This window comes from Gopherus flavomarginatus, chromosome 6, assembly GCF_025201925.1.
Source record: "Gopherus flavomarginatus isolate rGopFla2 chromosome 6, rGopFla2.mat.asm, whole genome shotgun sequence".
NCBI lineage: Eukaryota > Metazoa > Chordata > Testudines > Testudinidae > Gopherus > Gopherus flavomarginatus.
In genome coordinates this window covers 139887951-139909548 of record NC_066622.1, presented here as the reverse complement: position 1 = coordinate 139909548, position 21598 = coordinate 139887951, and the positions used below count along the sequence as shown (strand labels likewise).

At 54.8% G+C, this 21598-nt stretch overlaps 1 protein-coding gene across 5 annotated transcripts in view; it reads left to right on the top strand.

The window, feature by feature from the left end:
* HPSE2 (heparanase 2 (inactive)) overlaps positions 1-21598 on the top strand; it is a 319425-nt gene that overhangs the window by 26866 nt on the left and 270961 nt on the right. For all 5 annotated transcript variants that reach the window (XM_050958814.1, XM_050958816.1, XM_050958813.1 and 2 more), the window contains exon 3: positions 6217-6378. In XM_050958814.1, the coding sequence (XP_050814771.1) occupies positions 6217-6378 (162 nt within the window). The remainder of the gene's footprint in view (positions 1-6216; positions 6379-21598) is intronic.

The following is a 21598-nucleotide window of genomic DNA, read 5'->3' as shown; positions in this document are numbered from 1 at the left end:
ATTATACTCATGAAATTATAACCTATAACCTCACCGTAATAACAATGTTCAGTGCATCACGAGCCTTCTGAAGACACCTGACATGAGAAACTTTGCATTGGATACCACACAATCGTACTCTAAGGATGAACATGTGGGTGCAGGGTGTTCCCCCAAGGTACAGAGCATCACAATGTTATACAGTTTTCTTTAAAAATCATGTTGTAAGACTGAAAGTGTATAGCAAGTGTATTGTGGATAATGGTTAATGCAGACACTTATCTGTGAATGTTCTAGTCTTGTAGAGATGTATTGGCCCAGATCCCCAGGTTCAGCCAAGGAATAAACAGAACAATTCAAAACCAGCATTTGTACAAGGGTTTCTTTCAGTGTCCTTTGTGGCCCCTGATCCAGGGCTGTTTGTTGCTGGTCTGGCCCCTCCAGAAAGTTAGAAGAGCCTGAGGGATGTTCTAATTGGCAGCAGCTACTAGTGACCTCAAGAGGCCATTCCAGCAGGTGGGATGTGGGGACCTCCTGGCCATGCCCCTTCGCTCCTATGCAGGCTGCAAGAAGGATAGTGCAATAGAAGCTTCTAGCCTGCTCTGCACCACCAGCATCCTCTGGTCTGCTAGGCTGGCTGCAGGGCAGAGCGGCTGAGGATCTGTGTCATTATTTTGTCTGGTTTGGGTTTTGTTGCAGTGTGCAGGGTCGTCACTCTCTGCGTTAGATGGTTAATCAGAGATAACAACCTTCCTCACAGATACCGGATCATCTCACAGCCCCCCAGCAAGGTGTAGTCACCGTCTGTGTGTTGGTAGCTGCATGGTGCTAGGATTCCTCTGTGGGGTGTGCTTGGGTGCAAAGGCCCTGCCCAGGGTCTAGGGAGCAGGGAGGCTATTTGCTGAGCAGTGATATGCATCACTTGTTGCCCTCCGTGAAGGGAGGGCAGCATAGACTAGGCATATGGGGAATATGGCTGGTATCGGCTAGCAGAAGTTACTATCTTACGAGGGACATGACTCACTCTTGGTGGAACTGAGCTAGGAACCAGGACCACCTTGAGCGAAGAGACATACTGCCTGTGGGGAGCCCCTTTGCTTTATTTGGCACTCTGGCCACAACGCACCTTTGGATTCCCCCTTCATTTGTGTGACCCCCAATCCCAGGGATAGTTTTGTCCTGTAATCAGCCGCAGATCACCTGACCTGCCACACGGGTGTGCTCCCTTCATACTGCATTTGTGCTGCTGTTACATGAGTGATTGTACTGTATTGAGTACACAAAGCATGCATGAGCTGTGCCATCAAATGCAGCTGGTACCTGCCAGGCCTAGTGCTGGGGACTGCCGAGGGGCACTGGGGAAAGAGAACCAGCTTCAAAGTGAATTGTTTTGTTTTGATATAAAAAGTCCAGGACACTTCAAGTGACTTTCTTTGCAGGGAAGCAGGGTGGGTGAGATAATAGCTTTTATTGGCCCAACTTCTGCTGGTGAGCCACACTGGGACAAGCTGGGGTTTTTAACTGAAGCAAGTGACTGTCCAGTGCAGATTGTCCACTGAATGGGCAGTGAGCATGTCAGCCCCCGAGCCTGCTCATCCCCACGAGGCTGCTCCCCGACAGGCTCCTATAATCGTTGTCTGATTTTGCTCACTTTTGTGCATTTGGTCTAATATAAATCAAGTCCTTTAATGTGTGCTAAATGCAACCCCCCATGTTTGTGCTGGTTCAACGCAGCCTTTGTATCGTAAGAAAGGGGCAGAAACATTAACTTCCCTGCATTTCATAGGGTATGCTAGTGCCTTGAGCAGCCTCCTACTCCTTCAAACTCCTACATTACTGATGTGCTCATTTCAGTTAGAACCTGTTTGACGTGGGCACCGTCGGTCTGAGTTTGTGCAGCACGCAGCACAGTGGGGTCCAGCCCCTGAGGCTGTTAGGTGCTGCTGTCCTAGAAGTAATTAACTCCTCGGTAAAGAGCTACTCCCATTAGGGCACTGTACTGCTAAGAGAGAGACATACCAACAAGATGGTGAGATCCTGATGATCCCAGAACTTTAACTTTTCATTCTCTGGCTGCTGGGCTGACCCGCTCTTCCTCCAGACAATGACCTAGCCAGGTGACCTTGTCCCTGGAAGATGTCATTCCTGGGAAACTCCTAGAAGCACCTGGAAGAGAAAACGAGCAACTTTGAAAAGCTAGGTGTAGACAGACTAGTGGGCTCGGCAGCCACCAGCTGATCAGAAGAGGCAAGCAGAGAGCCCCATGAGGACCTCTCTGCTCACAGTCTCTGCAGGCCACTGTGGGTTTGAGCTTTGCCACCTACAGAATGGAGGTGGATGCTGAGTGCCTATAGTGCCACAGCCACTGGTGTCAGCCCTGCCTGCCAAAACCAAAGAGGGGCTCGCCCAGGCAGAGGAACCGCCTCAGCCCTGGAAGGATGTGCTCTCCTGTGCTGGCAGAGTGCGGACAGGCCCTGGGTGGACTGGGCGAGCCGCCTGCAGGGGCAGCGTGCTGAATGTGCAGCTGCTCTTCCAGCACAGTATGGGGGCGGGAAGGTTGCGTGGCTGTTGGGCAAAAGCCAGTTGTGGGGCCACAGTGCTCTGGGTTGGGGCCAGGTGGAGGCTGGGGTCAGATAGGAGGGATATAGGGGAAAGTGTTGGGCTCTAGGAGGAGTGTGGGGGTTGAAGACATTAGGGGAGTGGGGATCACAGGCAGGGAATGGGGATTTCTGAGTGGAGGGAGGGGATGGGGGCAGTTGAGGGAGGGGATCACAAGCAGGGAATGGGGGGTCCCTGTGTGGAATTTAGGGGTAGGAGACAGTTGGGGGTGGGTGCCACAGGCAGGGGGTAGGTGGTCCCTGGAAGAGCATAGGGCTCACAGGCGGGGGGGGGGGCAGGCAGCTGGAGGGGATTCCCTGTGTGGTGTTTAGGGGTTGGAGACAGTTGGGGATGGGGGCCACAGGCAGGGGATGAGGGGTCCCTGGGGGAGTGTGGGGGCCACAGGCAGGGGATGGTGGGTCCCTGGGGGAGTGTGGGGGCCACAGGCAGTGGGAGGGGATTCCCTGTGTGGAATTTAGGGATTGGAGATGGTTGGGGATTAGGGTCACAGGCAGGGAGTGGGCAGTCCCTGTGTGGAATTTAGGGGTTGGAGACAGTTGGGGGTGGGGGCCACAGGCAGGGGATGGTGGGTCCCTGGGGGAGTGTGGGGGCCACAGGCAGTGGGAGGGGATTCCCTGTGTGGAATTTAGGGATTGGAGACGGTTGGGGATTAGGGTCACAGGCAGGGAGTGGGGAGTCCCTGTGTGGAATTTAGGGGTTGGAGACAGTTGGGGGTGGGGGCCACAGGCAGGGGATGGTGGGTCCCTGGGGGAGTGTGGGGGCCACAGGCAGTGGGAGGGGATTCCCTGTGTGGAATTTAGGGATTGGAGACGGTTGGGGATTAGGGTCACAGGCAGGGAGTGGGGAGTCCCTGTGTGGAATTTAGGGATTGGAGACAGTTGGGGGTGGGGGCCACAGGCAGGGGATGGGGGGTCCCTGGGGGAGTGTGGGGGCCACAGGCAGTGGGAGGGAATTCCCTGTGTTGAATTTAGGGGTTGGAGACAGTTGGGAGTGGGGGTTGCAGGCAGGGGATGAGGTCCCTGGGGAATCGGGGGGGGGGCACAGGCAGGGTCCCTCTGAAGAATTAGGGAGCAGGAGACAGTTAGGAGGGTCACAACAGCAGAGGTCTGGGGCCCTTGGGGAAGGTGCAGGCTGATAGTGGAGGAGTCTTCGTGCCTGGCAGCTAAGGTGCCTACGGAGGTTGCCTGGCCATGGTGCACAGCCCACTACCAGGGTCTACGTCAGGACCAGAGGCTGCTACTTGGCTTTCCAGAGTTTCCTCCGTGGGGCCACAGCACAGCCCTGGAGGAGCAGTTCCAATCCACATCTCCAGAACTGATCCCTGCCTCCAGCAGGCAAAGTCTCACGAGGGGCACCTGACTCTGTGATAATGGAGATCCTCTGTGTCTCCTTCAAGCAAGAAAAGCTGCCAGGGACCTGGGAGCATGCAGACGTCCTGCCAACCCTGAGGGAGCTGGCGTGTTGTCCCACTCTGCATCCTTCCTGTGCCCAGGAAGCTGAGAGAGCAGGTGATACAAGAGGAAGTGGGGACGCATGACAGAGCTCTAGTTGAGCTCTAGCTGGAGAACATGGCACCTCCTAGCACCTAGCACCTTTCCAAGAGATGGCACCTCCTAGCACCATGCCACTGCCAGGGCCTCAGTGCTCATCTGGATGGAAGATGGCCCCTTACATGAATAACCAGCACCACTTCCTTCAGTCCCTTGTAGATCTGCATCCAAGCACTAACGTGAGCCCCATCCTGCTTAGTGTGTGAGATCGGGTGGTCAGAGGACAGGATGGCTCGGGTGCAGAGCACAGCAGGCCGGGGGCCCCAGAGGGGTCTCTACACAGCTGGATTTGCCTCCTGATATTGGTGGGGGCCCGAGAGCTGCTCAGTGCTGTGCTCACAGTTGAGCTCTAGCTGGAGAACATCAGCATGAAGAGCAACAGGTTAGATTAGTTCTTCCGCATAGGGGTTGAGGAGCAATAGGCTTCTACAGGGGAGCAGGGTGTATGTGTGTCTAAAACTCTGGGGTTCCCCACATTGTGTAACTGGGGCAAAGTTTGCACTTCTGTGGAGTGAGCCACAGGAAACCTGACAGATCCCCAAAGTATCAGGACCTCCCTCCCCCTTCCTGCCGTAATTCCTGACACAGAGGTGGGGCACTGAAGGGCCACGGTGTGCCCCCAGCCAGCCCACTCCCTGCACTCTGATCCCACCCTGGATGTCTCGCCACAGGGTCCTGGAACAGGATAGAATGGGGCTGCTAAGGCAGCCATCTGCTCTCCTCGTTCTTCTGCAGTTGGACAGGGGAGATCAGGGCAGCTCTCAGGGGCACAACTTGGCCAAATGTCAATAAGACGGATCCCAAAGTTGCATGGTTACCCTGCAGTCAGACCCATTACAAAATGGGATGGCTGCAGGCTGGGCAGAGTCTACATGTAATGACCCTACCGGAAACAGCAGGGCACTAAGCAAACAAGAGTATATAGCCCTGCAAGATAAGGGCCTGGGTGGAGGGGAGGCTCTCAGCCCTGACCACCTGGTGCTTCTGATATGCAATCTGTAACGCTGTCCTGGAACTGCAGAGTAAATAGTAGTAGGGGACACATTCTGCCAGACCAACAAGTGAATCAGAACACATGCTCTTTGGGGTCCAAAGGTGCCACTTACAGGGGGTTATTTTTGGAAAGGAATGTTCATTTGATAAGAAAAAATAGACTGAGTAAAACACAGCCTTCTGTAACACTGCGAGAATGCTCCAGCTTTCCTTGCTTATTGTATTGGCTAGCTAGCTAGGTGGGGTGAACATGTGGTATCACGGTACATTATGAATATAGGGGAAGCTACAGCTTCTTTTTCTCTTCTTTTCTCTTTCCCTTTGCTCCCAAGTCTCCACAGCGGGCAAGTAGTTTTGTGTGAGGGTGTGATGGGAAGGCTATGTCATGATCAACAATATGACCCATACAATACTGATATGGAGAGATAGGAAGAGCTAACGAAGTATCAGCACCGCATTCTTGATGTGGGGGGAGCAAGGACAAGAAGGTGCCACGGGAGCTGTTCCCAGGGTTATAATCTGTGCAGATTTAATCCAAGGTTTGAAAGTTGCAATAAGGATTAATAGTGCTGGAGCAGAGACTTCGAGCCGAATCCCTCCCTGGTGTATCTGGTGGTATGGAAAAGCAGTGGCCTTACACCAGGGAGGCATTTAGCTCACTGTAGTTATCGTTGGCAAAGAAACCAGAAACAAGGAGACATGATATAAACATTGGGAGACTTTAGACAAAACTTTCCAGTGAAGGAACGGTAATAATTGTGAGTTAGAGTGATAAACTGCCAGGGGCCAGCCACTTCAAGGGGGGTGGGACGGGCTGCTGCATTAGAGAGACTGGCTTGACATTCTAGTGGGAGATAAAAAGTGAGGTCTGCAGATGATCTAGGGCTTGAGCCGAGAAGGTAAATGGGGTGGATAGGCCCCAGGGGGCTGCCCCTTGGCTTGCGTTTTGTGTGATCGGATAATGTTTATTGCTTGTAGTGTTGGCTGGTTCAGAGTCAAGCATCTGGCTCCTTTGGGTGGAACGGAAAGCTGAGGTTTGTCCGTCTCCCTTTTTCTCTCTCTCCTCTCCCTCTAGACATTGTCCGCAGCGACATTGCCCTGGATAAGCAGAAAGGCTGTAAGATTGCCCAGCACCCAGACATTATGTTGGAACTACAGCGAGAAAAGGCAGCTCAGATGCATTTGGTTTTGTTAAAGGAGCAGTTTTCAAACACATACAGCAACCTCACGTTAACAGGTAAGGCTGCAAGGTTAGCTCTGGCACCAGGAGCCAGGGCTAGTCCTTAGCTAGCTAGCAGGTATTCGAAAGCCAGCTGACACCCCAGGACTGTGCCAACAAGCATCTACCTGGCTTAGGAAAGGCCAGGCTGAGAAGCATCTCCTCTCGGATTAAAGAAACAGTCAGTCACGTGGGCTGACACAGAAGTTTTCCAAAACACAGGGTTTGCAAAACCAAAAGTCAACACAAAAGTTTCCATTAAACATAGGCATTTCAGTGGGAACAACTCAAGAAAAAGGCAAATAAGCAGCATCAGTAATGACATGTAAATTCAATTTTTCAAATTCTTTTTCCTTTGATAAATTCGGATGTTACAAATAGCACGTATTTTGCTCCAACGAGCTGCAGTCTTTACTGTAGGGTGGCTCGGAAACCATATTGAGTCAGTGTGCCTATCACTGTAGCCTGTCAGTGTCTCTTTGGTTGTTCTACCAGCAATGCTGAGTGTTTGGGTATATGGGATTTGCTAAATGTGATAGAGGGGCTGTGAAGACTCTTGTAGGTGGAAGCTCCAGGGTGCCTGCTACACGGGGACCAGGTCACTATGCAGAATGCAGTGGAAAGTGAAGTATTGTGGAGATCACCCTCTAACTATCCATGTCAGATGGATCTGCAGCAATTACTAAATTTGGATCTAAGCTGCGTCTCATTTTTTTCCCCTCAGAGTATGCACTTTGCATGAACCCAGTAAATATTAAAGAGCAAATATAAAATGATAATGGCCCAGACGGAGCTGAGAGAATGCTCTATTCCTGGTAATGTTTGCATTAGCTGGGGAGTAGAACCTCGAGAGACAGAAGGGGTTGCCATTTTATGGACACACATTAAAAGTGCTTATGAAGGGCTCAGGTCTCCAGGCAATGACGGGGTAGAGGAGAGGAATCCCAGCAGCCTACAGTGATCTCTCTATCACCCCAGCAGAATAAACCACAGACACTTCAAGAAGGAGCAAGGAATTAATTAAATCAAACCAGGGCTGCAGAACCCTCCCCCACATTATTGGGGAGGTGAAGGAGGCCACTCAGCTTCTTGGGATGCTGCAGACCCCAGTGGAGAGGCTGAGGTGGATATGACCGACTCCCGAGGGGAGAGAGGAGGGAGCCGAGACTGGTGCTGTCTATGCCCCCTGATGTATTTCCAGCCTGAATGCCCCCTCCCCCGCAAAAAATAAAATTCCTGCAGAAAAGGTGAGGAGCTGTAAAGAGACCAAGAGCACAGACCCTTCTTTGTCACCATCCCTCTCAGTTCCCAGCCCTGTAACTCCCGGCCAGACCGCTGGAGGTGCTGGAGCTGGTGCTGCGCATGGGACCCCACGCAAAGGGGCTGTGGGCACGGGCAGTGAGTTTTGCCCTAGGGTCTGTGGTACCGAGGCCATGAATGTGGCTGAAGCACACATTGTACCTGAAAGCCCGGCATTGACGTGGGCTTGTCAGCGGCATTTCTCCTTCTGGTAACCTAATCTGCTTGGCTGTTTGTTCCTAGTACAACTGTTGGAATCAACATTGTCAGCTTTTCCCCTGACAACTTGCTTACTTTCCACTGAACACATTTTCCCGAGAGAAGAGGCTCGCTTTCCTTCCCAGGCTGCTTCAAAGCGCTGTCAGGCACTGCTCACAGGCTGTCACAGAACCTGCCTTGGTTATCAGTGCTGCACGCAGCCTTTCCATGTGTGTTGATAGGAGAGTTCAGAAGGGTTCAGCTCCAGGTGTCCTGGAGAAGACAGAATCATTTCATTTTAATATCAGCAGTAAAACTATTGTAATGGCCTTTAACTCCCTTTGAATTTGAGCAGCGCAGCTTCATAATTGTTATGAAGTTTAATCTTTGATTTCATAGACATAGCCTGAGAACACAGACTCCAGACAGCTAAGCATAATATTTAACTGGAGCTAGACTAACGTGTGTAAATATTTCCCTTCTCTGTGATGGATTTTGTCTTTTTGGAGTTGGCTGAGGGGGTCGGACATCTGCTATAGAGGGACCTTCCTTCTCTTCAGAATCCAAACACACAGGATTTGTTTGAGGGGGTTCTTTGCTCTGCAGTTCTTTGTTAGGGCTTGGTCACCAAGCAAACTGGACACAGATTGGACTCTGGTAGGGACGGTTAAATGGGCTAGCCCCTAGGTATGGAATATCCAGTGGGTGCCCTGCCCACATAGATTCAATTCCTGGGTGATCTGACTTTGCCTGCCATCTGTCCAGAAACAGAGTTCCATGCAGTCTGCTGTGGACGAAGGTGCCACAGTGGTTCCTTCATTTTCTCTCTCCCTCCAAGAACACTCACCATGGATGCCTCTCTGTTGGGATCGGGAGCGCATCTACGTGACCAGACAGCCCAAGGCTCCTGGTCCATGCAGGCATCCAGGATGCACATCAACCTGCTTGAGCTTTGTGCAGTCCACAAGGCATGCAAGATATTTCTACCCATTGCCTGGTCCATGCACATTCAGGTCAGATCAGACAACATGATCTCTGTCTAGTGCATAAACAAGCAGGGAGGAGCGAGAGCCACTCCCTTCTGCAGGACGATGGGCCAGCTCTGGAACTGGTGTATCCAGCATCAGAGCACACTTTCAGCAGTTCACGTTCCAGGGGTAATGAACTCCCTAGCAGCCAGCCGCTACAGGGGCTTGCACATATCTGGGTAAAGATAAAAGGGGAGAAATCAGGCTGATGTCATGGTAGGGGTCTGCTATAGACCAGCAAATCAGAAAGAGGTTGGCGAGGCATTTCTAGAACAAATAACAGAACTGGGAGCTAGGAGACCGTCCTGTGCTCTCCATCCCGTTCTAGGCCCCGGCAGCGCCACAGCAGAACGGCTGCCCAGCCATTGCCAAGTGTGTTCTAGGCCATGGGGGCAAAGGTGACGGGGCTGCTGCCAAGTGCAGAGTGAGGAGAGTGCAGCATGACTTCTTTTTTTCAAAGCAAGTTGTACAGCGCTCGGCCTGGGGGCCTGGCTTTGCAAACGGGAGAGGAATGAGGAGAGGGTAGGGCCATAGCCCCTATCCTGTGGATCCGTGACATGCTGTCCTGGGGCAAGGGCAGGACGTGGCCTTCCCTATCCCATGCCCTTCAAGGGGTGAGCTTGCGTCTCAGGACAGGGAATGTCCCTGCTGATTGTTCTGGTGGTAGTGGGGGGCTTCTTGTGAAAGGTGTGGTGCCTGCCTTGAGGAATAGGAGATTGGTATTCCTTGTCTGGCCCTTCCTCTGGAAGGGAGAGGTTAGGATCTTCCCTTCCTCACAGTCATCCCGCCACCACTTCGTGCTCCTCTCCTATGAACAGATGAGAGCCTGGCACTGCAGCCATGGCTGGGCAGTAGGAGAATCAGTGGTTTTGCTTTGGGTCCATGTCACGCTCCCAGATGGGGGAATCTGCTCCCTGTTTGGAATCTCCATGCTGTGTTCACTAATTGGTTCCTTTAAAAAATGAAATGAAAACTTCTCCACCCACCTTGTAGGTGACAGATCAGTGGAATGGATGGGCCCTTTGGAGCTACTGTTGGGGCTGCCACAACTAGGAATTTACAACTTGAAAGGACATGACCCGTATACAAGCTTATTAATGACAGCCAGATGTATGGCAGCCACACTCTGGAAAGAGAAGAACCTGCTCTTGAGGGTTATGGATAGAGCTGAGCACATACACGTCTCTGTTGTGTGTGTGTTTGGTAGTGTACTGGATAGGATTGCCTAGAAACTAAATTAGAGAGAGGGAGCAGATGGGAAACACTGAGAGACACTAGGAGATGGGGAAGGCTAGGGCTTAAAAACATAGTGATTAATATTGATGACTAGCTTCATGTGGGCATCATATAAAATACATCTTCCTACAGTAACAATTCTCTGCTGTCAGAGGGGAGCCGTGTTAGGCTGTGTCTGTGAAAAGTGACAAAGGGTCCTGTGGCACCTTATAGACTAACAGACGTATTGGAGCATGAGCTTTCATCTGACAAGGTGGGTATTCACCCACGAAAACTAATGCTCCAATTCTCTGCTGTTTCCTGGCCAGGGTGAATGGTTTCAGCATCAGTATCTACAAAAATAAATAACAATAGCAGCTTGCTCTGTCTTCCCAGCTTGCAGGAGAAAAAACTCCACCTGTTTATGGGGTATTTTGGGTTGTGTGTGTGTGAGAGAGGGTTGTCAGATGCTGTGTGTATGGTCGGTGGAGAGGTGCTAAGGGGTGTGTCTGAGGAGGGGGGCAGTGGTGTGTAAATTTAGGGTGGGGCAGTGGTGTGTGTATATGGGGTGTATGTGGAGGTGGGGTACACAGAGGCAATGCTATGTCTGTGGGAGTGGGATATCTGGGGGAGTGGAGTGTATAGGGGTAGTGGCAGGTGGGGGATGGAGTGCATGGGGGTAGTGGTATCTGAGTGGGGTGTGGGGGGGTGCAGTATATGGAAGCAGTGGTATGTGTGTGGGAGTGGGGTGTATCGGGTAGTGGTATCTGAGTGAGGCTGTGGGGTGTTGGGGGGGTGTGCAGTATATGGAAGCAGTGGGATGTGTGTGGGAGTGGGGTGTATGAGGTAGTGGTATCTGAGTGAGGCAGTGGGGTGTAGGGGGTGCAGTATATGGAAGCAGTGGTATGTGTGTGGGAGTGGGGTGTATGCGGTAGTGATATCTGGGTGAAGCTGTGGGGTGTGTGGCACTAGTGGGGTGTGTGTGTGGGGGTGCAGTATATGGAAGCAGTGGTATGTGTGTGGGAGTGGGGTGTATGGGGTAGTGATATCTGGGTTAGGCTGTGGGGTGTGTGGCAGTAGTGGGGTGTGGGGGGTGCAGTATATGGAAGCAGTGGTATGTGTGTGGGAGTGGGGTGTATGGGGTAGTGATATCTGAGTGAGACAGTGGGGTGTGTGGCAGTAGTGGGTGTGGGGGGTGCAGTATATGGAAGCAGTGGGATGTGTGTGGGAGTGGGGTGTATGGGGTAGTGATATCTGAGTGAGACAGTGGGGTGTGTGGCAGTAGTGGGTGTGGGGGGTGCAGTATATGGAAGCAGTGGGATGTGTGTGGGAGTGGGGTGTATGGGGCAGTGATATCTGGGTGAGGCTGTGGGATGTGTGGCAGTAGTGGGGTGTGGGGGGTGCAGTATATGGAAGCAGTGGGATGTGAGCGGGAGTGGGGTGTATGGGGTAGTGGTATCTGAGTGAGGCAGTGGGGTGTGTGTGTGGGGGGTGCAGTATATGGAAGCAGTGGGATGTGTGTGGGAGTGGGGTGTATGGGGTAGTGATATCTGGGTGAGGCTGTGGGGTGTGTGGCGGGAGTGGGGTATATATGGTAGTGGTATCTGAGTGAGGCAGTGGGCTTTGTGTGGGGGGGTGCAGTATATGGAAGCAGTGCGATGTGTGTGGGAGTGGGGTGTATGGGGTAGTGATATCTGGGTGAGCCTGTGGGGTGTGTGGCAGTAGTGGGATGTGGGGGGGTGCAGTATATGGAAGCAGTGCTATCTGTGTGGGAGTGGGGTGTATGGGGGTAGTGGTATCTGAGTGAGGCAGTGGAGTGTGGAGGGGTGCAGTATATGGAAGCAGTGAGATGTGTGTGGGAGTGGGGTATACGGGGGTAGTGGTATCTGAGTGAGGCAGTGGGGTGTGGGGGGCAGTATATGGAAGCAGTGGGATGTGTGTGGGAGTGGGGTGTATGGGGTAGTGATATCTGGGTGAGGCAGTGGGGTGTGTGGGGGGTGAGCAGTATATGAAAGCAGTGGGATGTGTGTGGGAGTGGGGTGTATGGGGGCAGTGATATCTGGGTGAGTCTGTGGGGTGTGTGGCAGTAGTGTCTGTGTGGGGGGGGTGCAGTATATGGAAGCAGTGGTGTGTGTGGGAGTGGGCTGTATGGGGGTAGTGGTATGTGAGTGAGGCAGTGGGGTGTGGAGGTGTGCAGTATATGGAAGCAGTGGTGTGTGTGGGAGTGGGGTGTATGGGGTAGTGATATCTGGGTAAGGCTGTGAGGTGTGTGGCAGTAGTGGGGTGTGGGGGGGTGCGGTGTATGGAAGCAGTGGGATGTGTGTGGGAGTGGCGTGTATGGGGTAGTGATATCTGAGTGAGGCAGTGGGGTGTGGGGGGGCAGAATATGGAAGCAGTGGGATGTGTGTGGAAGTGAGGTGTATGGGGTAGTGGTATCTGAGTGAGGCAGTGGGGTGTGGGGGTGCAGTATATGGAAGCAGTGGTGTGTGTGGGAGTGGGGTGTATGGGGGTAGTGGTATCTGAGTGAGGCAGTGGGGTGTGGGGGGGCAGTATATGGAAGCAGTGGGATGTGTGTGGGAGTGGGGTGTATGGGGTAGTGATATCTGGGTGAGGCTGTGGGGTGTGTGGCAGTAGTGGGGTGTGGGGGGGTGCAGTATATGGAAGCAGTGGGATGTGTGTGGGAGTGGGGTGTATGGGGGTAGTGGTATCTGAGTGAGGCAGTGGGGTGTGGGGGGGCAGTATATGGAAGCAGTGGGATGTGTGTGGGAGTGGGGTGTATGGGGTAGTGATATCTGGGTGAGGCTGTGGGGTGTGTGGCAGTAGTGGGGTGTGGGGGGGTGCAGTATATGGAAGCAGTGGGATGTGTGTGGGACTGGGGTGTATGGGGGTAGTGATATCTGGGTGAGGCGATGGGGTGAGTGGCAGTAGTGGGGTCTGTGTGGGGGTGCAGTATATGGAAGCAGTGTTTTGTGTGTGGGAGTGGAGTGTATGGGGTAGTGATATCTGGGTGAGGCGATGGGGTGTGTGGCAGTAGTGGGGTGTGTGTGAGGGGGTGTAGTATATGGAAGCAGTGGGATGTGTGTGGGAGTGGGGTGTATGGGGTAGTCATATCTGGGTGAGGCTGTGGGATGTGTGTGGGAGTGGGCTGCGGGGTAGTGGTATCTGAGTGAGGCAGTGGGGTGTGGGGGTTGCAGTATATGGAAGCAGTGGGATGTGTGTGGGAGTGGGGTTTATGGGGGTAGTGGTATCTGAGTGAGGTAGTGGGGTGTGGGGGGTGCAGTATATGGAAGCAGTGGGATGTGTGTGGGAGTGGGGTGTATGGGGTAGTGGTATCTGAGTGAGGCAATGGGGTGTGGTGGGTGCAGTATATGGAAGCAGTGGTATGTGTGTGGGAGTGGGGTGTATGGGGTAGTGATATCTGGGTGAGGCTGTGGGGTGTGGGGGGGTGCAGTATATGGAAGCAGTGGTATGTGTGTGGGAGTGGGGTGTATGGGGTAGTGATATCTGGGTGAGGCTGTGGGGTGTGTGGCAGTAGTGGGGTGTGGGGGGTGCAGTATATGGAAGCAGTGGGATGTGTGTGGGACTGGGGTGTATGGGGGTAGTGATATCTGGGTGAGGCAATGGGGTGTGTGGCAGTAGTGGGGTGTGTGGGGGGGTGCAGTATATGGAAGCAGTGTTATGTGTGTGGGAGTGGAGTGTATGGGGTAGTGATATCTGGGTGAGGCTGTGGGGTGTGTGGCAGTAGTGGGGTGTGTGTGGGGGGTGCAGTATATGGAAGCACTGGTATGTGTGTGGGAGTGGGGTGTATAGGGTAGTGTTATCTGGGTGAGGCTGTGGGGTGTGTGGCAGTAGTGGGGTGTGAGGGGTGCAGTATATGGAAGCAGTGGTGTGTGTGGGAGTGGGGTGTATGGGGTAGTGATATCTGGGTGAGGCTGTGAGGTGAGTTGCAGAAGTGGGGTGTGGGGGGTGCAGTGTAAGGAAGCAGTGGTATGTGTGTGGGAGTAGGGTGTATGGGGTAGTGACATCTGAGTGAGACAGTGAGGTGTGGGGGGTGCAGTATATGGAAGCAGTGGTATGTGTGTGGGAGTGGGGTGTATGGGGTAGTGATATCTGGGTGAGGCTGTGGGGTGTGTGGCAGTAGTAGGGTGTGTGTGGGGGGTGCAGTATATGGAAGCAGTGGTATGTGTGTGGGAGTGGGCTGTATGGGGTAGTGATATCAGGGTGAGGCTGTGGGGTGTGTGGCAGTAGTGGGGTGTGGGGGGTGCAGTATATGGAAGCAGTGGGATGTGTGTGGGAGTGGGGTGTATGGGGTAGTGGTATCTGAGTGAGGCAGTGGGGTGTGGGGGGTGCAGTATATGGAAGCAGTGGTATGTGTGTGGGAGTGGGGTGTATGGGGGTAGTGTTATCTGAGTGAGGCAGTTGGGTGTGGGGGCTGCAGTATATGGAAGCAGTGGTATGTGTGTGGGAGTGGGATGTATGGGGCTAGTGGTATCTGAGTGAGGCAGTGAGGTGTTGGGGGGGTGCAGTATATGGAAGCAGTGGGATGTGTGTGGGAGTGGGGTGTATGGGGGTAGTGATATCTGGGTGAGGCAGTGGGGTGTGGGGGGGTGCAGTATATGGAAGCAGTGGGATGTGTGTGGGAGTGGAGTGTATGGGGTAGTGATATCTGGGTGAGGCTGTGGGGTGTGTGGCAGTAGTGGGGTGTGGGGGGTGCAGTATGTGGAAGCAGTGGGATATGTGTGGGAGTGGGATGTATGAGGTAGTGGTTTCTGAGTGAGGCAGTGGGGTTTGGGGGGGGGTGCAGTATATGGAAGCAGTGGGATGTGTGTGGGAGTGGGGTGTATGGGGTAGTGTTATCTGGGTGAGCCTGTGGGGTGTGTGGCAGTAGTGGGGTGTGGGGGGGGCAGTATATGGAAGCAGTGCTATGTGTTTGGGAGTGGGGTGTATGGGGGTAGTGGTATCTGAGTGAGACAGTGGGGTGTGGGGGGGCAGTATATGGAAGCAGTGGGATGTGTGTGGGAGTGGGGTGTATGGGGGTAGTGGAATCTGAGTGAGGCAGTGGGGTGTGGGGGGTGTAGTATATGGAAGCACTGGTATGTGTGTGGGAGTGGGCTGTATGGGGTAGTGTTATCTGGGTGAGGCTGTGGGGTGTGTGGCAGTAGTGGGGTGTGGGAGGTGCAGTATATGGAAGCAGTGGTGTGTGTGGGAGTGGGGTGTATGGGGTAGTGATATCTGGGTGAGGCTGTGGGGTGTGTGGCAGTAGTGGGGTGTGGGGGGTGCAGTATGTGGAAGCAGTGGGATATGTGTGGGAGTGGGGTGTATGAGGTAGTGGTTTCTGAGTGAGGCAGTGGGGTTTGGGGGGGGTGCAGTATATGGAAGCAGTGGGATGTGTCTGGGAGTGGGGTGTATGGGGGTTAGTGATATCTGAGTGAGGCAGTGGGGTGTGGGGGGGTTGCAGTATATGGAAGTAGTGCGATGTGTGTGGGAGTGGGGGCTATGGGGGTAGTGGTATCTGAGTGAGGCAGTGGGGTGGGGGGGGTGCAGTATATGGAAGCAGTGGGATGTGTGTGGGAGTGGGGTGTATGGAGGTAGTGATATCTGAGTGAGACTGGGGTGTGGGGGGTGCAGTATATGGAAGCAGTGAGATGTGTGTGGGAGTGGGGTGTATGGGGGTAGTGGTATCTGAGTGAGGCAGTGGGGTGTGGGGGGGCAGTAAATGGAAGCAGTGGGAAGTGTGTGGGAGTGGGGTGTATGGGGTAGTGATATCTGGGTGAGGCTGTGGGGTGTGTGGCAGTAGTGGGGTGTGGGGGGTGCAGTATATGGAAGCAGTGGGATGTGTGTGGGACTGGGGTGTATGGGGGTAGTGATATCTGGGTGAGGCGATGGGGTGTGTGGCAGTAGTGGGGTGTGTGGGGGGGTGCAGTATATGGAAGCAGTGTTATGTGTGTGGGAATGGAGTGTATGGGGTAGTGATATCTGGGTGAGGCGATGGGGTGTGTGGCAGTAGTGGGGTGTGTGTGAGGGGGTGCAGTATATGGAAGCAGTGGTATGTGTGTGTGAGTGGGGTGTATGGGGTAGTGATATCTGGGTGAGGCAGTGGGGTGTGGGGGGTGCAGTATATGGAAGTAGTGGTATGTGTGTGGGAGTGGGGTGTAGAGGTCGTGATATCTGGGTCAGACTGTGGGGTGTGTGGCAGTAGTGGGGTGTGGGGAGGTGCAGTATATGGAAACAGTGGTATTTGTGTGGGAGTGGGGTGTATGAGGTAGTGGTATCTGAGGCAGTGGGGTGTGGGGGGTGCAGTATATGGAAGCAGTGGGATGTGTGTGGGAGTGGGGTGTATGGGGTATTGGTATCTGGGTGAGGCAGTGAGGTGTTGGGGGGGTGTGCAGTATATGGAAGCAGTGGGATGTGTGTGGGAGTGGGGTGTATGGGGTAGTGATATCTGGGTGAGGCTGTGGGGTGTGTGGCAGTAGTGGGGTGTGGAGGGTGCAGTATATGGAAGCAGTGGGATCTGTGCGGGAGTGGTGTGTATGGGGTAGTGGTATCTGAGTGAGGCAGTGGGGTGTGGGGAGTGCAGTAAATGGAAGCAGTGGGATGTGTGTGGGAGTGGGGTCTATGGGGTCGTGATATCTGGGTGAGGCTGTGGGGTGTGTGGCAGTAGTGGGGTGTGTGTGGGAGTGGGGTGTATGGGGGTAGTGGTATCTGAGTGAGGTAGTGGGGTATGGGGGTTGCAGTATATGGAAGCAGTGGTATGTGTGTGGGAGTGGGGTGTATGGGGTAGTGATATCTGGGTGAGGCTGTGGGGTGTGGGGGGGGTGCAGTATATGGAAGCAGTGATATGTGTGTGAGAGTGGGGTGTATAGGGGTAGTGATATCTGGGTGAGGCTGTGGGGTGTGTGGTAGTAGGGGGGGTGTGGGGGGTGCAGTATATGGAAGCAGTGGGATGTGTGTGGGAGTGGGGTGTATGGAGGTAGTGATATCTGAGTGAGACTGGGGTGTGGGGGGTGCAGTATATGGAAGCAGTGAGATGTGTGTGGGAGTGGGGTGTATGGGGGTAGTGATATCTGAGAGAGGCAGTGGGGTGTGGTGGGGTGCAGTATATGGAAGCAGTGATATGTGTGTGGGAGTGGGGTGTATGGGGGTAGTGGTATCTGAGTGAGGCAGTGGGGTGTGGGGGGGTGCAGTATATGGAAGCAGTGGGATGTGTGTGGGAGTGGGGTGTATGGGGGTAGTGGTATCTGAGTGAGGCAGTGGGGTGTGGGGGGGCAGTATATGGAAGCAGTGGGAAGTGTGTGGGAGTGGGGTGTATGGGGTAGTGATATCTGGGTGAGCCTGTGGGGTGTGTGGCAGTAGTGGGGTGTGGGGGGTGCAGTATATGGAAGCAGTGGGATGTGTGTGGGACTGGGGTGTATGGGGGTAGTGATATCTGGGTGAGGCGATGGGGTGTGTGGCAGTAGTGGGGTGTGTGTGGGGGGTGCAGTATATGGAAGCACTGGTATGTGTGTGGGAGTGGGGTGTATGGGGTAGTGTTATCTGGGTGAGGCTGTGGGGTGTGTGGCAGTAGTGGGGTGTGAGGGGTGCAGTATATGGAAGCAGTGGTGTGTGTGGGAGTGGGGTGTATGGGGTAGTGATATCTGGGTGAGGCTGTGAGTTGTGTTGCAGTAGTGGGGTGTGGGGGGTGCAGTGTAAGGAAGCAGTGATATGTGTGTGTGATGCAGTAGGGACTGTCTGTGTGGGGAGTGGGAGAGCAGGGGAGGACTTTAGGGGATGGACGATGCCAGGGCCTGTAACCTGAGCTAGGTAAGGGAGGGGAAAGGTCAAACACCTTGGCCCGGGAAGGGGACAAAGGAAGGGAGCGGCAGGAGGGAAGCAGTTGGAGTTTGGGCTTGGGGCTGTGTGGGCGGAATTCAGGGTATCCTAGCTAGGATCCAAGCACCCTGAAAGCCCAGAAGGACTCGGTGGAGGGGTCCTGACTGTGCCTACAAGCTCTGCTGTAACCGGTGTTCCTGTTGTCCAATAAACCTTCTGTTTTACCGGCTGGCTGAGAGTCACTGTGGGTCCCAGGAAGAGGGGTGCAGGACCGGACTCCCCACACTCCGTGACAACTGGTGGTAGCGGTGGGAGATACTGCACCCCGTGGACGGCACTTCCTGCAGTAAGTGACTGGGGAGCAGTAAAACGAAGGGGTGGTTAACCCCTGGGAGTGTGTGCCCAGTGAGAAGGACTTTGCAGTAACAGGGTCCCCCGGGGGATTGCAGCGAGCGGTCCCGGGGCGGAGGAGTCTGCAGCTCGACCCTGGCAGAGAGGTGGTGACCTCACGAAGGGCTGGTGCACTAGGGGTCCCCCTGGAAACCGTGGGGAGCGGCGAGCACCCCGGCCTGTGAGTGGTCAGCAGGAAGATGTATGCCAAGCGGCGCAAGTGTGACCTGCTGGAGCTGTGTAAGCAGAGGGGGCTGCACCCGGGGAGACGCACCAAGGACCAGCTGATTGCCCAGCTGGAGCAGGGAGACCGCATGAATGAACGGAGCCCTGTCTCTGAGGGAAGCAGCCGAGCAGATGCAGCGCAGGCACCAGTGACTGTCCCTGCTGGGAGTGGTCAGCCGGCAGACGAGGGCTTCCCGAGACCCCCCCTTCCTAGGCGTAGAGGAAGGGCGGGGAGGAGCCCAGTGTATACCGAGGGCACCGTGACCCCCCCGGCCAGCAGGGGATCCTCCCGGCAACGCTCGGCATCCGTGGAGCGGATGCGGCTGGAATATGAAAGGGAGCTGAGACGGGAAGAGCTCGAGTTAAAGAGGCGAGAGCTGGAGGAGAAGGCGAAACAGCGTGAACATGAGGAGAACCAGCGTAAACATGAGGAGAACCAGCGTACACATGAGGAGAACCAGCGTAAACATGAGGAGAACCAGCGCCAGCGAGAGTGGGAGGAGAAGGAGAAACAGCGTAAACATGAGCTGGACCTGGCCCGGCTGAGGAGCAGTGAGGCTCCGGCTGCAGTGAGTGAGGGGGGACCCAAGCCTACAAAGAGCTTTGATAAGCACTTGCTGCCCCGGCGTAAGGAGGGGGAGGACATAGATACCTTCCTGACGGCCTTTGAGAATGCCTGCGAGCTGCACAGGGTTGACCCTGCAGACAGGTTCGCAGTTCTCACCCCCTTACTGGACTCCACAGCCGTGGAGGTGTACAGCCGACTGAAAGGGGCGGAGGCAGGGGACTACGAACTGTTCAAACAGGCCCTGCTCCGCGAGTTTGGGCTGACTCCTGAGATGTACCGGAAAAAGTTCCGGAGCCAGCGTAAAACCCGTGAGGTCACATACCTACAACTGGTCAACCGGGCGCAGGGGTATGCCCGCAAGTGGACAGCTGGGGCCCAAACTAAAGAGGACCTGCTTGACCTATTCATACTGGAGCACCTGTACGAGCAGTGCCCGTCCGACCTGAGGCTGTGGTTGATGGACCAGAAGCCGGAGAACCCGCAGCACGCAGGCCAGCTGGCCGACCAATTTGTGGACAGTCGGGCAGGGGATGGCAGGGAGGAGTCTCGAAGGAGCAGGCCTGCCTCAACGCAGAGAGAGAGTCATCATGGGACCTCCCAAAGGGGGCCTATGGAGAACCCCCCCAAAAGGGGAACATCCAGCGGCAGGTCCCTCCGACCCACTCAAGGGGACCCACGAGATATGGGCTGCTATCGCTGTGGCCAACGAGGTCACATACGGGCCCAGTGCCCCAAGCTCAGGGACAGACCAAGCAGACCCAACCCGCAGAGGGTGGACTGGGTAAAAACCCAATCGGAGGAGGGGCTACATTCCCAGGAAAGGGGGGCTGGCAACATACCACCTGTGGATGCTCCCGGTTCCGGGTTTTTGGTTTACCGGGTGGGCGCGGGGCTACCCCTCCGGAAGGAGTGCATTGTTTCCCTGGAAGTGGATGGGAGGAAGGTCACTGGGTACTGGGACACGGGCGCAGAGGTGACGCTGGCCCGGCCCGAGGTGGTGGCCTCAGATCGGATGGTGCCCGACACCTACCTGACCCTGATGGGCGTGGGCGGGACCCCATTCAAGGTACCCGTGGCAAGGGTACACCTGAAATGGGGGGCCAAGGAGGGCCCCAAGGATGTGGGGGTACACCAATATTTGCCCACTGACGTGTTAATGGGAGGGGACCTTGAGGACTGGCCTAGTAACACCCAGAGTGCCCTGGTCGTGACTCGTAGTCAGAGTCGGCAAATGGCACTGCTCCCCGACAACGGGGAAGGTACTCGACCTGAGGTGCAGGACCCTAACTCAGGGAGCGGGGAACGCCCAGGGGCACGGTGCAGAGAGGCTGCGGCCTCAGACCCAGCCAGCAAGAGAGAGCCGGTCCCCATTCCTGTCCCAGCTGCTGAGTTCCAGGCCGAGTTGCAGAAAGATCCCTCCTTGCGGAAGCACAGGGACCGGGCTGACCTTAGTGCGGTACAGACCATGAGGAGAGGTTGCAAGGAGAGGTTCCTGTGGGAGAAGGGGTTCCTGTACCGAGAATGGGCTCCCCCAGGGGAAGTAGAGTCATGGGGGATCAGGAGGCAGCTGGTGGTTCCCCAGAAGTTCCGTCACAAGCTGTTGTACCTGGCCCATGACATCCCTCTCGCAGGGCACCAGGGAATCCGGCGCACCAGGCAGAGGCTGCTACAGAACTTTTACTGGCCTGGGGTCTTTACCCATGTCCGACAGTACTGCCAATCCTGTGACCCCTGCCAGAGGGTGGGGAAGGCCCGGGACAAGGGGAAAGCGGCTTTGAGGCCTTTACCCATCATAGAAGAACCTTTCCAGAAGGTGGCCATGGACATAGTGGGACCCCTCAGTAAGACGACCCGGTCAGGGAAGAAATACATCCTGGTGGTGTAAAAGCAGCAAAGAATCCTGTGGCACCTTATAGACTAACAGACGTTTTGGAGCATGAGCTTTCGTGGGTGAATACCCACTTCCTCAGATGCATGTAATGGAAATATCCAGGGGCAGGTATATATATGTGTGCTAGCAAGCAAGCTAGAGATAACCTGGTGGTGGTGGATTTTGCCACTCGCTACCCCGAGGCGGTGGCCTTGTCCTCTATCGAAGCAGACACAGTGGCAGATGCGCTGCTGACAATTTTCAGCCGGGTGGGGTTCCCCAAGGAGGTCTTAACGGACCAGGGGTCCAACTTCATGTCGGCCCTGCTCCGGTCCTTATGGCAGAAATGTGGGGTCCAGCACAACTGGGCCTCAGCGTATCACCCCCAGTCCAACGGGCTGGTAGAAAGGTTCAACGGGACGCTGAAGATGATGCTAAAAACATTTATGAACCAGCATCCGCAAGATTGGGACAAGTACTTACCTCACCTGCTGTTTGCATACAGGGAGGTACCCCAGGAATCTACCGGGTTTTCACCTTTCGAACTGTTGTATGGAAGGCGGGTGAGGGGGCCCCTAGACCTGATGAGGGACGAATGGGAGGGGAAGGCCTCTCCCGAGGGAGAGTCAGTGGTGG